Raw genomic sequence first — 17,562 nt, 5'->3', positions numbered from 1 at the left:
TAGTTATTTTTCCAAAGATGACCAACAGATACTTGAAAGATATTCAACATCACTAATCATCACGGAAATGCAAATTAAAACCACAATGAAACATCACCTCATGCCTGTCAGAATGGCTAGTATTAAAAAAATAAGAAGTAAGTTTTAGCAAGGACGTGGCGAAAAGGGAACCTTCAAGTGGCGAAGGGAACGTGGCGAAAAGGGAACCCCCATCTACTGGTGGAGATGTCAACTGGTGCAGCTGCCTGTGGAAAACATTACAGAGGTTCTCAAAAACATTAAAAATAGAAATACCATATGACCCAGTAATCCCACCAAAGGAAACAAAAACAGTAATTCAAAAAGATATATGCACCCCTATGTCTATTGCAGCATTATTTACAATAGTCAAGATACGGAAATAATCCAAATGTTCAACAACAGATGAATGGATAAAGGAGTGGTATACACATACACAGAATATTATTTAGCCATAAAAAAGAATGAGACCTTGCCATGTGCAACAACATGGATGCACCTGGGAGGCACTACACTAAGTGAAATAAGTTAGTTAGGGAAAAACAAATACCGTATGGTTTCATTTATATGTAGAATCTAAAAAACAAAACAAGCCGAAACAGACCCATAAACACACAAAAAAACTGGTGGTTGCCAGAGGGCAGGGGGGGAGGGGGAGGGGCAAAATGGGATGGGAGCGGTAGGTACAGGCTTCCAGTTATGGAATAAGTCACAGGGATAAAAGGTACAGCACAGGGAATACAGTCGGTGGTATTGTAATAGTGTTATATGGTGACAGATGGTAGCTACAACTTCTAGAGAGCATAGCATATAGAGTTGTCAAGTCACTATGTTGTGTGCCTGAAACTAATATAACATTGTGTGTTAGCTAAACCTCAATTTTTTGAAAGGGTAACAAAATTTAAATTGTAAATAAAAAACAAACCAGCTAAAATGTATTGAGCACATTGTAACATTTTTACAATCATTCCCTGAAGTGATCCTCTCACAACAATCTTGTAAGGTAGCTACGTCATAAAACCCTTAAAGTGGTGGTCCCATTTTACAGATGAGAAAACTAACAAAATGAGTGTCACAAACATGAAACATGGCTTTGAAACCTCAATATAAACCCTGAAAACGGGACATGTGCTTTATGTCACTGAAAGATGAAGATATCTGAAAACTTCATGTAGAAATCACTGAACCAACGGCTCATTAACTTAGTTTCAACTTGAGTTTGGATTTGGGGCTGTCCCCACTCTGTCAAAATTCACCTTTCCTTGGGATCAACTCTGAGGATTCTTGGACAGGTTGCATTTTTAACATCGCCTCTACTTTTGAACTTCAGCTCCTTGCTACTAACAGAATATTTCCTCTAATTCTGATTCTTGATATGCCCTCTGGGTTTAAGACTTGTGGGGGAGGGGAGTTGTACTAATGGATCCTCAGTTTTCTTTGAAGCAGAAGCAAACTGCCCAGAGAGTGTCCCAGTCTTGGATGCACTCCCTTTGGCCTTGCAAGCCTCCTTCTGAGTGCTGCAACGGAGCTGCTGGCAAAGCATAGCACAGCTGACATCTTGTGGGCATAAACAGTAATTACACCGTTCCACCTGGATTCCAAGATTCTGAACTTGGCTGTATTCTCCAAAACACAATAGGCTAGCACTTCATTTTTAAAGCAAAAGCCAAGTCGGTGTAACATTCTTAAATTTCTTCTGAAGCTTCATTTAGTCTTCTACCTCTCAATGCAAGTCTCGTGAAAAAAAATTTTAATCATTTGAATGTTAAAAGAAAAAAATCACTTTCACGGACCTTTTTAATGATTTAAATATTGCTTCATAAAATACAAACAACTCAGTTCTATCCCTCAGCCTCTTTGCATATCTCCCTACATGTGTGGATCTGAAGATAAGGGATAAAGAAAAAGCATTTGTAACCATCCGACACACATTTACTAGGTGCTTACCATGTTCCACGCCACATGCTAGAACTGGGAGAGAAACATGATATAAGACGCGATTCCAAATCTCAGAATTCAATGCATATCAACCCATTTATCTTAAATAAGAACATTACCCAGTAGTGCATGACCAATTCATGTATGTCACTCTCAACTTCTTTTTCCCAATATCATCTGGGCCCAGCCGGTAGTGTTATCATAGTAATGTAACGTATGCAGTAAAACCGCTAAAAATCATATGCTACATGCCATATTTTCCCAAAAGTTCCCAGCTATTGTGATTTCCCCAATTTCCTTGATACATCTAAATATCATTCTCTTTCCGAATTCAAAAGAAAAATAATTTCCTTCTCTCTCTTCTTTGGGGAGAGCACTAAATAATTTTTTAAACATTTTACCACTCTTTCCTCATATAAAAAGAACAAAGGTGTAGTAAAAGTAGCAGATTTTCAAGCACAAAGGTCTGGGTCCAAATTCTGGCATGATACTGTGCACCACTGATGAAAATACTTTACCTGCCTGCTCTAGATTCTCTCACCTATAAAAAGGGAATAGCAAAGCCAAACTCGCAGTCTTTATGAGCACAGAAGGATTACATTTAATAAATCTGTAAGACTACCACAGACACTACTATAAAGTACGCACAAAATGAATTCTTCTCCCCTATTATTTCTCCACAACTTCAGCCCTTTTATGTCAACAAAATTCTCACTGGTCATTACCGAAGCTAACGTAACACCACAGCTTCCACTTTTCAATGGGAAAAGCATTATCACTTAATGTAAAAAAAGCATACTCTATGTAGAGGCAGTCTTTATCTGGTGAAATAAATAGCAACTCGTATTTTTTATGGATTTATGACTCATGCTGAACTGGTATTTTTTTATGTAATTAGTTACCTTTAATTACTCAATGCCAAATTTATTTTAGCACCTCCATATGTGGCTCCAAAAAACATTAATTGTTCTACTCTGAGTCAGTTTCAGACAAGAAACATAGACTCCAATGATTTATAAGACTTGTTTCTATACCATCATATAATCATTAGGTGCAACGAATTTTACTTAAAAGGTTCCCTGGATAAATCCCAGGCAAAATACCCCATGTATTCAAAACAAGCAATTTATAGTCTAATCAAATTTATTTATCCTTCTAGACATGTTTTTATTCATATCTAATTAAATTTCTTATTTATGCAGCTCGACATAAAAAAAAATGTCAAATTCTTCACAGCACTTCTTCAATGCTGAGAATTTTAAAGTCACCTTTCTCTGTTCTTTTCCAAGTTAAAATCATTCCAGCTCCTTTAATTTTTCTTCACAGAGCATACTTTAAGTTTTTCCTTGTTTTTTTTTTCGGATTTACTTGGATTTCTTGACATTTTACTAATGTATAAAAGATTATAATTTCAGGGCGCCTGGATGGCTCAGTTGGTTGAGCATCTGACTTCGGCTCAGGTCATGATCTCACGGTCCATGGGTTCGAGCCCCATGTCGGGCTCTGTGCTGACAGCTCAGAGCCTGGAGCCTCCTTCCGATTCTGTGTCTCCCTCTCTCTCTGCCCCTCCCCTGCTCATGCTCTGTCTCTCTCTGTCTCAAAAATAAATAAAAACATTAAAAATATATATATATATTATAATTTCTAGGCAAAGTAATAGAGAAGAAGCATAGTGGTAAAGAATCTTTTTCTCATCATGAGAACAAGCGATTAATTCTGTCCCAGTGAAATGCTCACAAGTTCATTAGGTAGATGTTCCCAGGAAATTAGATTCAAGACATTGGCACAAGAAACTTACGAGAATGTTGTATAAACCTTACAATCATACCTTTATTAAATCAGTAGTTAAAATTAATAAAGGAAGTACATTTGAGGCTAAGTCTATTCCATTTATTCACCAATATATTTTATTCACCAATATATATTTTACAAAAAACAGACAATATAAACAGAGAAAAAAGATATAATTCCTGTCCTTAGGACATTTGTGATGTCCTAGAAGAAAACCCACAGTTATAGGAAATTATGTACACTCAGGGAAAACACACACAGAAAATTCAAAAATAACAATAAAAACTGAGTCTGTTACTTTTGGAAAAATAAAGAACAGTGGAATACTTAAAGTCAAACAAGATTATCCAAGTGCAAGCTTTCTAGAGTAAGCTCATTTTAAAGAAATGGGAAATTTTTAGAGGTTATCTAGTCTATACCCATCCCTTGTGTTTCATCATATTATGAGGGGGAAAAATGCATTGATTTAAAAAGGCGGCGCTGATATTAAAATTATAAATCTTCTTGTTCATCAGTGCTTTCAAGATCAGTCAAATTGGTTTTCCTCTTCCCAAATGAAAAGATCTTCATCCTCAAATACATAAAATATTTCTAATATATTTCTGTTGCTAATATTTACAGGTGTCTCAACTTTGTAAAATAGGCAGGCTTGACCACGCATTTCAAAGAAATGATAGTTGATATTTTCTCTTACTACTTGGTTGAGATTTGTTCTTGAGTTCTGGAATCTGTTATTTAATAAGTTGTTATTCTCATCAACTACTTGAAAGATTTCATTCGTCTGACTGCTGGGGTCCTGTGTATTTGAATTCACAATATCTACAACCAACAATGATGGGTGCAAGAAGTTCACACAAAACGTTTTCTTTAAATATAATTGAAATTTCTTTAAATTATTTTCTTCCTCTAAGTCCAAGGAGCTACTTCTTTTTAATTTTCTTAATTTCCTTTTATCCATCAAGTCAAACGTATTATTAAAATAAAACCAATTAAAGGTATCATCAATGGCATTATCAATAAATGCTTTTCTACCACTTGCTTTATCGTTCTTGTCTCTAAACACGGTTTTGTTCGACTGTAGCAAATATGGGTGTATTTTCATCCACAAATGGAGACCCAGGAAATTTTCAATATCAGAATCTTTGCAATATGCAAATCCTCGGTCTTCTTCATTTATAGGTTGTATGGTAACAGTTAGTATTGGGCAATGCTGACCACAAAGAGCATAGAGTTTATCCAGAGAGTCCCCTTCCTGAAGTGCACCATGAATTACATTATTCCCAGGCAATGGTTGGTTTTTAATAGTATCATCAGAGACAGGATGGACTTTGCTACCAGCTGACGTGAAGACCTGAGTGACTGATGTACATACTCTTTCTGACTTATGACTAGCTTTCTCCTCCGCATGATCATTGGGCATTCTCTCCTTGGCACAAGTTCTATTTTGAACATCTAGCAAATCCTCACAAAAAGGCTCAGAGTCACTACAATGAGGCATGTTGAAATAACTGCATTTCAGTTCAAGGGGCTGAGTCAGTTCCTCCAATTCTGAAGAGGATAGCTCAGCCATGTTTGGTCCTGGGGCCAAATTTCCAAAATGTGAATATGGCACGTCAGTGCTGTTATTAAGTAGAGTATCCACTGATGTGGTGTCTGCATTGCCACATAAGCCAGAATTTTCAGGAGATGATACTCTCAACAAATGATTTTCTTTCAGAAGCCACTTGCCTTTATCAATCAGTACTCCTTCCTCCAGATCTCTGACAAGTCTGTGATGATCATTTTGTTTTGTACCACGTCCTACAATGTCTCCCCCATGATAATTGGCCCTCACACCATTAAAGTCACATTTATGCTGGCCTTCTTCTGGAAATTTCTGCAACACAGATGAAATGCTAGATACCTGTTCAGAAGAGCCAAATGACTGACCTTCAGAATCATAAAGACCTACTTTCCTAGCACACTGAAATTCCATAGAATTATAAGGACAAACCTGAGATCTGTGTATAGACCCAGGAAAAAAAGATGGTTTAACAATCTCCCCTTTAGCATAAAGTTTTTCAATTGTTCTTTTAACAAACCCTTTATTGTATTCTTTCTCTTGGGCGATCTCCTCACAACTGCCATTGGGGCCATGACTGGATGGCTGTTCATTCTCACTGTCCTGTCTAAAGTCTGACCAATCAGAAGTCACTGGTCTTGTGAAGCAATTTTTAAAATCGAGAGAGGACTCTGAATAACTTCCAATTTCCATGCTTCTCACCATCATTTTTACTCTCATTTTCGTTTCTCCTTCATTGAGTTCCTTTTCACTATTTTGCTTAGAATCATAGCAAAAAACTAAAGATGGTGGTGTTTCCAGCCTCCTACTGACTGTCTCACCAATCACACCACTTCTTTTTTCTTCTTCTGTAATGTTCCTGCGAGAGACTTCCACCAATTCCAAATTTTTACTAGCCTCGAATCCTTTCTGGATCAACTCTTCAGTGGCCTGTTCTTCTGCATGTATCTTTGTGTTAAAGATATCAGTGTCTTGGTTTTCTAATTCTTCAAAAGATTCCAATTCTGAAACGCTTCTTTCACTGGATGTCAAGCTATTGGTTATTGAGCCTGGTTCTTCAGACGTCTTTGAGTCTTCCTTATCAGAGGATGCATATGCATTTCGACCCTGAAATTTCTTCAATGAATAATTTTTAAATTCAGCCAGAGAGCTATGTTCCTCATCAAATTCTGGTTCGGTTTCATTTAGGGGAAAGCCACGGTGGCTTAAATTGCTGATATTTTGGTGTGACACCAATGTATTAAAGCCATGTTTACACCCAGGGTCTGCCAAAATAGTTAGGTCTTTCTGAACTTCATCGACTCTTTCTAATTCTTCAGTCAATTCCAAATTATCAGTACATGTGTTTTCTTTGGAATTTAAAAAGTCATTGGTATTGTTGTCTTTGGGGGGAATGTAGGCCTCATCAATTGGGCAAGCTACTTCATAAACACGGTTTTCCTCATAAGCACAAGCCTTATCAGAAGACAGAGCATGAGGAAGTGAACAGACCTTTCCTAGGAGACAAGCCTTATTCATGGAGGTCTGATCTACGGTATGGCCATCAATAGGTGAAAAAACGTCACTGAGGTTACAAGCCTCTTTTGGAGGGTAAGACTTATTCCCAGTGCACATCTCACATGTAGAGTAAGTCACCTCTGAAACACAGACTTCAGAGGCATGGTCCTCGCTGGCAGAGTAGCCACCATCTATAGAGGAGAGTTTCTGTGTTTTTTCATTCTCAGTGCACTCAGGAACTCTCTGAATGTTGGGTGTGGAACAATTTGCAGGAAGTCTTATTGGAACCGTATGTTGTTCTTTCTCAGCAAGTCCAAGGTGATTTGTGGTGGCCTCCACTAAACTGGCAACAGCAGCCTCCAAGTCATCAGCTTCCTCTGTGATGGCAGTATGCTTTAGGACTTCTAATAATGCAAGTATTTCTGAAGTTCTGGTGGTAGTCTTGTGAGCATCACTTTGGCAGAAGCTATTTATACTTCCCTTTAAGGTTAGCACCAGAAGCCAAGCTAGAAGGACATTGGTATATGACTTAGATATTGGGGAAGGAAAGGGAGTATCTGTAAGTGAACCTGGCATTTGAATAACTCCATTCTGAGTCTTAGGAATACTAGGAAGTAAAGCTTGCAGTTGGCGAAGCAACAGGACTGGGAAGAGGTCTTTTGGAGTGTCTTCTACAAGATCTACTTGAATAGCAGCCTCCACACAGTGTCTTTTTGTAGCTAGGTTTATTTCTTGGTAAACAAGGCTTACCTCTGGTCCTAAGTTTTTAGCACATACCTGGATTTTAGTATTACGATCATCAATAGCTGACTGTGACACAGCACAATCTTCATTCAAGGGAAGTAAGCAAGCATCATTCAGAGATTCAACCTGGCTGTCACAGAGATCTTCAGTAAGTTCTTCACTGGTATCTTTGTCAAAAGATTTACCTATTTTTTTACCTAGATTATTTCCTGCCAAACCAGCATTTTTACTTACGTGTTTATTACTTTCCCTAACAGAATTCTTTCCTTTTCCAGAACTTGAGTGGGAATTCGTTTCTGCAAAACTACCGTTGTTACAACTTACCACACTCCTTTCCTTTTTGCATACTGGAGCTAATTTTCTAGGTTGCGAGGTTGGATGTGGATTTATGTTCTGCAACCATCTCTGTATGTAATTTTGAACTGAATGATGGCTAAAATCCTCAGGAGAAACAGCTTTTTTCAAAGAAGCTAAGGAATTTGCCCTGGTTGTAACATGTTGTTTGCTTATAGTAGTACTTAATTTCAACTTATCTCCTTTTTGTTTTTTCTGAGTTTTCAAAGTTATGTGTGAATTATTAACTTTTGAAACTACACTTCTCTTTGTCATTCCTCTCAAATACCAAGATGCTACTTCTCCTTGAGCCTGTGGTCCACAAAAAGCATTGGGGTTTTGCTCAAGGAAGTTAAACACATGAAATAAATTTTGATCTCCAAAACTATTTTTGCAACACCTAAAGTCATTATAGGGAAATACTTTATCTCCTTGACCAATTTCATTTTTTGCAGGTCTTCCTAAACTTACTTTATTTAGCGGTCTGGATTTTCTTTTGACTAAAAGTCCTTGAACTTTCGTAGGATTCTGTACGTGGATATTCTTGGGATTCACAGGACTGAGATCACTTTTGGAACAAGAATAATTTGATTCTATTACCATATCACTTGCATGGAGATCTTCCTCACAAAGTATTCCTCTTTTAAGGGAACCGTGTGAATCCTTTAATCTGATTTCCTGTGCAATTCTACCTCCTTTGTTTATTCTCTTACTCTTACTAAGAACTGCTTTGGTTGCAACCTTCCCATCCTGATGCCTGGAGTTTATCACTTGTTGCTGACATTTCATCTTCTTTTTGCTGGCAGCAGATGATGAAATCTGCTTTTCATTTGCTGGAAATTTTGTTAAATCACGCTGAGCACATTCATTAATTAGTCTGTCAATTCTTGTGGTGACAGTGGAGGACCCTACTGAAGCTGGGGTCTCAAAAATAGTTATGTCAGTTCCAGAGTCATTACTTAAAGAATGAGTTGTATCTGCTAAAACAGGACCGAATCTATCACTGGTGTTACCATAAGGTCTTAAGTTTTTGATACTAGTTTTGGTGTCTGATGTTACACTATTAACTATACCTTCCTCCACAACTGAATGTTCCGATGCAGCCTGTGGCAAGCCATTACTATGAGACATCTCTAACACCTTTTCACTTGTAATTTCTACAACATCAGCAGGTACTGCACCTGACTTGAGCAGTCTGCTTTCCTTTTTCCTTTCTAAAGATGCCTCTATCTTCTCATTGTTATCGATATGAACAACCACTGGTTTGTTAGATACTGATGACATTTTACTGCAGGAATGTGTAAACATGTGATACTCAGATTTGTTTTCCCCGTCTTCCCTTTCTTCACTATAGGAAAACTGTCCAATCATTTCCTCTTGAACTTCAGTTTCAGATACCAAGGTCACACGCCCCTTCACAGATTTCTTTTGTCTCACCCTCCTTGGCCCAGGTGTAGGTGGCCGATAAAAATGACGCTTCACTTGATCCTGAGTTTCCTGGATGGTGTTTGTGTCCATAGCAGCATTCTCCCAACTAGCAGATGTGCAAGTTTCAGCCTCTCGACCTGTCGTTTGAGTGTTTATCTCCTCAGCCAAACTGCCCTCTTGATCATGGCCTTTCCTCAGAGATGAGACATCTGCAGACAATGAGCATGCTGCAATCTTTAAACCAGAGGAACAATCATCTGTTCTTCCTGGAAAACTGCCTACTTCACTCTTTTCATCATTGTTAGAAAGACCAGCTCTACTGACAGTGGTCCATTTTATGGTTTCCTCCTCTTTTATCCTAAATCGAACTTTCATCTCAACTATCATGGTGCCATCTTGATTAAAAACAATTGATTTCTCAATATCATCTTCAGAAGGATATATCAATAAATTCTGAGAATCTTTTTTTTCTAAGGCCAAGTAATTTTCAGAAGCAAAAGAATGGTCTGAGTAGCAATCACTACTATGCATTTTGTTGGAAGAAACAGAATAAATCTGGGACTTTGGGCTTGAAGGCACATGTGTGCTCACTTTCAAGATTTTGAGAGTAAAAAAATGCCCCACATCAAAGTGTAGAAGATAGAGAAGTTATAAATATCCAATAGAAGAGGCAGCAAAGAAAGAAAAGAAAAAAATAATTAGTATAAAAAATACCACATTTTCTAAATTTTATAGTAAGATATTATTAGCAGGTTTCTCACTTCTATGTATTCATTTGTTATTTGAATTCAAAGTCACTGTAATATCTGGTGCATCTCTACAAGCTACTTTTAAAACGAGAACCTTTAGGGGTATCTGGGTGGCTCAGTCAGTTAAGCATCCAACTCTTGGTTCAGCTCAGGTCATGGTCTCATGGTTTGTGAGTTCGAGCCCCATATCGGGCTCCATGCTGGCAGTGTGGAGACTTTTTGGGATTCTCTCTCTCCTCTCTCTCTGCCCATCCTCCACTTGTATGCTTTCTTTCTCTCTCTCTCTCTCTTTTTCTCTCTCTCAAAAATAAATGAATAAACTTTAAATAAAAATGTTAAAAAAGAAAATCTATAATCCTACTAAAATAACAAGATTCACAGAATTTTAATTTTAATTAGTTTAATTAGGCAATTTTAATAAGTATAAAATAGAAATTGCTAAATATTCTAACAAAAAAAAAAAAGATTTTTGTGGGATTGTTTTGTTGTTTTGTTTGCCAGTACTAAAATTGGAGTCTAACGAAGTGCTGCTTACCAATGCAAACAAAGCAAGTAAAAAGTTACAGTAATATTTATTTTCCTGTCTTTGTATTTCCAAGAGAGGCACTATAGCATTAAGAAAGCTAAAACATTTTTAGACTTTATTTAAAAGTCAGGATTAATCAGGGCACCTAGGTGGTTCAGTCAGTCAAGCATCTGACTTTGGCACCTGACTTTTGGTTCTCACAGTTCATGAGTTTGAGCGCTGCATTTGGGCTCTGTGCTGACAGCTCTCTGTCTCCTCTCTCTCTGCCCCTCCCCATTTACATACAGACTCTCTCTCTCTCTGTCTCTCAAAAATAAACAAATAAATAAATGTCAAGACTAATCAAGTAATAATTATTAATTTAGCATTCCCTTTGTATAACTAGTGCATTGATTTGATATAGGGCACAAAAGAGAATAGAGATGGACAAAGATCCAGATATCTGGTTATATTTTTAATGTGCATCCTAAAGACAGCTTTGGTACTCATGCTTCTTAAACTCAATCAAATTCTTATAAGCAGGTTGCATACATTTGCATATTCTTGGCATCAATTAAATACCTTTAACATTTCAGAGTATAAACCTAAAATATGTTCTCCAATTTTTGGTATACATTTACCAAAATTGCAAATAAAAATGTTTCACTTACAACTTTTTAAAATAAAATTTAACAAAACCCTTAGATTCCCTAACACCATCAAAAATCATATTCAGCAACCCATATCAAACACAAAATAATAAAATAATTTTAGTAAAATGAGCACAGTGAAATAGTACTACCATATGCTTAACAGACAACTGGCAGCTAATGCCTACAAAATAGAAACATTAATAGATATCTATTGAGTTTATCCCTAATAGATGAGTTTCACCCATGTTAGCAATAAGTAGAGGGATTAATACTACTTAAAGAGTGTATTATTTAGTGCCTACATAAAACCCAAAATTTAAGTATAAATGGCACTCAGTTCCTTAGCAAAAGCGCTAAAAAAAACTGTGCACAATGAATAATGAGATTAAAATATTGAGCACAATGAATAATACAATTAGCCACACCTTCATAGAGAATTTATAGCCCATCCCACACTCGGGTATCAATAAACCCTCCTCTCCCCTACCCAAAGGATAATGCGATATTGTGTAGCATTTCCTAAGGAATTGTCAACCTGGATTATTATTAACCAGCGTGAATTGACTACGTGAAATTTTTTTAATAAATAAAAAATGGATGAGACCTGTAATTTTTACTGTAATAACTTCAGAAAGTAGACTTCATATGTAGTTAGAGACTTTTGAAAATACACTCAACTAACCTGCTGAGCTCAGCTATGATGCCACATAGTATTATTTGCAAAAATCTCTACAACAACCAGAGATGTCACTTCTACAAATTCCATAGAATTCCTCTCCAAATCAAGAAAGGCTGCCATTTTTATTCTTTATCTAGGTATCAAATGCCCCCCCCACCACCAAATAAAGCATACCTCATCAATTTAAACAAATATATCATTGATCGATTTGGGAAAATCTAAAAAAGAATCATACAATCTCTATGACTCTTTCCAACTATTCATATGACCAATTCCAGTTTAGAATGTTTTTGACCCCCTCATTTTCTCTCATGTGATGAAGAAAATTGGCCACTTAAGCATGGATTTTTTTTAATATTGTGGCTAAAACACACACACACACACACTTCAGGGCTAAAAATAAGGGCTACATATTTAAGTGACTTACTCTTTCTTCTTTCTGACCTAGCAGTTCCCTTGGTATACACATGATGAGAGGCCCCTGGTAATCTTGAAGAAAGCAAATACTTCTGGATGTCATAATTTCCAGGTTTAAACGGCTCCCTTCCTGCTGCCACCACAGCTCCAGAGCTCAGGATCACAGCCTGGAGACTGGGAACCTAGAAGAAACCAAAGAGTTAAGGTCCTTACATGAGCAACACGAAATTTTGTTCTTTTCATGTGGTCATTTTCTAGCAGAAGGGATCAATTCAACAGCCTTTAGGGCTTGAAAGAGATAATCACCAAGCATTCCTTAGGCATCAATACTGTATACAAAGTTACCAAGTATCAAGGCGAAGGTGGTTAAATCAACATACTACTGAGCCAGCATACTAGTTGAAGATATCGGTCTTCTGGTCTTCTGCTATAACTAAAGACTTTTATTTATTTTAATTTTTTTTTATGTTTTAAGTTTATTTATTTACCTTGAGAGAGAGAGCAGAGGAGGGGCTGAGAGAGGTAAGGAGAGAAAGAGAACCCCAAGCAAGCTCCACCCTGCGGTACAGAGCCTGATGTGGGGCTCACTCACAAAACCGTGAGATCGCGACCTGAGTTGAAACCAAGAGTCAGAAGCTTAACCCACTGAGCCACCCAGGCGCCCCACCAAAGAAACCTTTCAAAGGTATGCAGTCCTGCCTCTGCATTCCCCACCAAAATATCCAGCTGTAGCCAAAGGTCTTCCTTGAGCCAGCTGAGAAAAGGGCCTGGGGAACATGCTGTCAGCTGCAGGTGAAATGCAGCGATTTCAGATTTCAATCTGAAATGCAGTGATTCGGATTCCGACCAGAGAACGACGGGGCCACTCACCCAGGTGAGCCCCCGCCACCCCACGAGGATGGGAATACACACACACAGGCACAAGAAGCCTTCCTTCTCCAGGGCCTCCTTCCGCGTCCCACACGGCGGGAGCTCAGACGTGAGAAGCACCTGAACACTCACCCTCCTTCCGTCCGTGGCGTACAGCTTGGTCACCGGGAACCGCATGACCTCCATCAAGTGCTGCAGGAAGGCCTGGAAGCTCTGGGTAACCCTTCGGTTCAGAACGACCGTGCGCCTCGTCTTCGGGTCGCCATTTTTAAAGACCACAAGCCTCCGCGGCGCGCGTAGCATGCCGGGAGCGGCGGCGGCGGGCGCCGTGGGTGGGGAGCTGTGCGCGTGCGTGCTGATGGCCCGGCTGCTGTACCAGGGTCGCGGGCGCCGGCGGGCCTTGTCGAGGTCCACCGGCTGCACCTTCCTCCGGTGGGAGCACAGGTACGATTCGCCGTCCTCCAGCTCCTCCAGGCGTGTGATGCTGTGCCTTCCCCGAGGGGTGCTGATGTTCCTCACCCCGAAAGGTAAGGGCACCTTCCTTGACAGGTTATCCAGCAAAGCATCAAATGTCTTAAAGGAACGAGGGTTGACCACCACCCTGACCCCACCGAATTGCGGGTCTCCGCTCTTGTAGAAGCTGATCTTTTTGGCCACAACAGGATGCATGACGCTCAAATGGCGAGGAGAAGGACCTTGACCTTCAGAAGAGGTTGGATGAATCACGGAAAAACTAGTGGAAGAAGTTTCGCTCATTTTGGCCGAGACCTCGAAAGGGAAAAAATTATTCATCTCGACAGTGACAACACCATAAACAATACATGATAATTCAAATGTAATCTAATTATAGTTGTAGGTATCTAGGCTGTTCCTAGGATTTCATGAATCCATGCATTCATTCATTATTCATTATTATTTTGCCTATTTTGAATGATAACTTGTAAGGGGCTTACAATAAAAAGACACAAGTAAAAGTTAAATAAGGATATGTGTAATTTAAAGATGAAAACAATCTAAAGACACCAATAGGGGTGTCGTTAAATAAATTATATATACAGCCATGCAATGGACAGCTGTACAACCATTAAAAATGAGTTTATGTTTATTGGCATAAAAAATGATCATAATTTATTACTAAGTGAAAAAGCCGTTTATAAAATATATGTGCCATGCCATTTCCAGTATGTGTGTGTGTGTGTGTGTATGTGTGTGTGTGTATACACACACACACACACACACACACACACATACACACATATGTATTTGTTATACGATACATAGATGTACTTGGGGGTTTTTTCCTTGACTGCCAGGAAAAAGGGGGAGACAGGAAAAGTTTATCAAGCTCAAATTATTGCATACAACCAGATGAGTTCACCTAGAGGAAAATGTTTCTTGACATTAAATTGCAGAAGAAATGAATCATGTGAATCCTTAAATGAGGGCCATTTTAAGATAATGTAAAATGTTTCCATTACAGATATAAAAAATGCAGGGAAAATATCTAACATACCATTAATCTACTTTTGGAAACTCTGCACTAAACAAATATTTCTTACTACAGGGCAGCTTTGCTATGAGTTGCTAAAAATGATGCGATCTAGGGACTGCTCCCATCGGTGGTTCTAAAATTAAAACTTTAGGAGGGAATTTAAAAGCCCTTTTCAGCCAGTCACTGAGGTTTTTGTCTCTACTTTCCAAGTGAAGTCAGAGTTTGACTGACAGTTGAGCAGCTCAGGGAAGGGTGTGTCTGTTTCTGGGTTCATTTCTCATTTGTCACACTGTGTGACTGTTTTCTGTTGTTTTAGTGTTTATTTCTGAGACAGAGGGAGACAGAGCATGAGTTGGGGTAGGGGCAGGGAGAAGGGGAGACACAGAATCTGAGGCAGGCTCCAGGCTCTGAGCTGTCAGCACAGATGCCTGACGCGGGGCTCAAACTCACGAACTGTGAGATCGTGACCTGTGCCAAAGTCGGACACTTAACTGACTGAGCCACCCAGGCGCCCCTCTTTTCTGTTGTTTTAAATCAATGTAATTATTAGTATCTTTTGACAGGCCTGCAGCCGTAAAGACAAATTGAACAAACTAAATCTAAGTGGTCAGTATTAGAGATGAAAAAGGCATGTTTGTCATTATAAATCAGCTATAAATTTGACCCAAATCACCTACTTAAATGTTTGCAAACTGTTGTCTGATTCTTCACATATCCCCAGGACGACTTACAAATTTTATTGATGTGTTATTTAGGAAAATAAACTCCGAGATCAGCCTGGAAGTTCCATATGTGCCCCCTACTCCCTCCCTAAGCAGTTTACAGTAATTATAGTACTTAAGACAATGAAGGATGTAGCAGGCATGTGCTCCCAGAGCAGGAGAATCCACCTTTGCGATGCAGTCAGCAAAACTGCACCTCTTCTTATCCTCAGCTGATAAACTGCACTGACCTTGGGGTGCTACTTAATCTCCATGCCCTCACTAACTATCAGAGTTAAATTCTTTCCGTATTTAAATAAAAGACTTCAGAATTCTGCCTCCGGTAACTTTTTAGGTTGGTGTACTTACATACTCATTTTAAAATAGTTTACATTAATAGTGTTTGAAACACATTTTCCACTTAATTTTGGAAAATTATATTTATCTGTAAGTATATAGTGAGATTTTTTTTAAAATTTTTTTAGCGTTTATTTATTTTTGAGAGAGACAGAGTGCGAGTGAGGGAGGGGCAGAGAGAGAGGGAGACACAGAATCTGAAGCAGGCTCCAGGCTCTGAGCTGTCAGCACAGAGCCCGATGCAGGGCTCGAACTCAAGAACCTCGAGATCATGACCTGAGCTGAAGTCTCAGACACTTAACCGATGGAGCCACCCAGGCGCCCCATAGTGAGACTTTTAATTGCAATAGTCTTCTGCCTGGTTTGCACTACTTGGAGAGCTGTTGACCTGATCATCAAGTTAGGACACCGTTATGTAAGCTGCTAGGCTAAGGGGGTTGTTTTGGGGGTGGCTTTGGTTTTTGTTTCCTTCTGTTTTGTTTTGTTTTGTGGCTCAAATAAAAGAACGGAGATTTTGTGCTGGCACCAGGAAGGAGAACATAGAACATGAGGACAGTTGGAGGGAAAAGGTGGCCCCCACTGTGCTACCCTACTGCTGCCCAACCCTGAGCACTGGTTTTAACCCTGATGCATGAAGGGAAGAAGCTGGAGGTACCATGTCCTGTGAAAATGCCATATGCCCAGGAGTGAATGAGCACTTGTAGGAAAAGAACCTGTAGCAGGACGGCTGCCAGGCTTCTTGAGGAGGAGACTGTAGGAACAACAAACAAAATATAAATCCAGATGGTCCCCATTGCACATAAGAGGATCTCTCGGGATGCGTAGAAGCCAGCGGGGAAGTTTTGTAACGGTGAGATTTTGTATGCGTGCAGGTGAGGTTCAAGAGTCTACAGTAAGGTGGGCGTTGTGTGTGTAACACAGAACATGATAAAGATTCAGTGTTATTGAATTGAAGGATCTGTGGGCATATAGTGCACAGCATTATCATTATTGGAGAAGAAAGTACAAGCCAGGTTCCTTCCAGAGGAAATGTCTCAGCCCCTGCCTTGACATAATCCTATGTATCTTCTACAATTTCCCTGAGAAATTCGCAGGGAAATGACTAGCCCAATAAAGGAGGAGCAGGGCGTCATGAGAATATGAAGAAGGGATTGGCAGCCCAGCCTGTGGGAGTGGCACTGAGGGTGGGAAGGAATGGCAGCTTCCACAGGAGAGCCTGTGTGAAGCTGAGAGTGGTGGAGATGCCCTGCAGGAAGATGGCAGGGATCAGTGCAGCTTCCGCCAAAGACACGGGTGCACCTTTTAAAAAAAAAAAAAATCTTGGGGCGCCTGGGTGGCGCAGTCGGTTACGCGTCCGACTTCAGCCAGGTCACGATCTCGCGGTCCGTGAGTTCGAGCCCCGCGTCGGACTCTGGGCTGATGGCTCAGAGCCTGGAGCCTGTTTCCGATGCTGTGTCTCCCTCTCTCTCTGCCCCTCCCCCGTTCATGCTCTGTCTCTCTCTGTCCCAAAAATAAATAAACGTTAAAAAAAAAATCTTTTTAATGTTTATTTATTTTTGAAAGAGAGAGAGAGAGAGAGAGCACAAGTTGGGGAAGGACAGAGAGAGAGGGCGACACAGAATCCGAAGCAGGCTCCAGGCTTTGAGCGGGGCTCAAACCCGTGAACCGGGAGATCACAACCCTGGGCCGACGTTGGATGCTCAACTGACTGAGCCCCTAGGTGTCCCAAATGTGCACCTTTCTTAATCAGCCTTAAAAACCAATCAGAATGTGAATGAAAATTTTAAAATATTCCTTTCTATACTTGTTAAATGGTAAGGTTTCTTCTA

The 17,562-nt window shown here is 39.5% G+C and overlaps 1 protein-coding gene across 1 annotated transcript in view; it reads right to left on the bottom strand.

Annotated features, from left to right (window-relative positions):
- The window catches only part of RP1 (RP1 axonemal microtubule associated), a 261,683-nt gene extending 244,593 nt beyond the window's left edge, over positions 1-17,090 (bottom strand). The window contains 3 exon segments of the mRNA XM_045049704.1: positions 12,324-12,495; positions 13,316-13,951; positions 16,389-17,090. Of these exon segments, the coding sequence (XP_044905639.1) occupies positions 12,324-12,495; positions 13,316-13,951; positions 16,389-16,721 (1,141 nt within the window). The 5' untranslated portion in view covers positions 16,722-17,090.
- Between the last annotated feature and the right edge of the window lie 472 nt (positions 17,091-17,562).

The sequence above is a fragment of the Felis catus genome, chromosome F2 (genome assembly GCF_018350175.1).
Source record: "Felis catus isolate Fca126 chromosome F2, F.catus_Fca126_mat1.0, whole genome shotgun sequence".
NCBI classification, from domain to species: Eukaryota; Metazoa; Chordata; class Mammalia; order Carnivora; family Felidae; genus Felis; species Felis catus.
The sequence above is the reverse complement of the archived record's forward strand: the minus strand, read 5'-3'. Positions and strand labels throughout refer to the sequence as shown.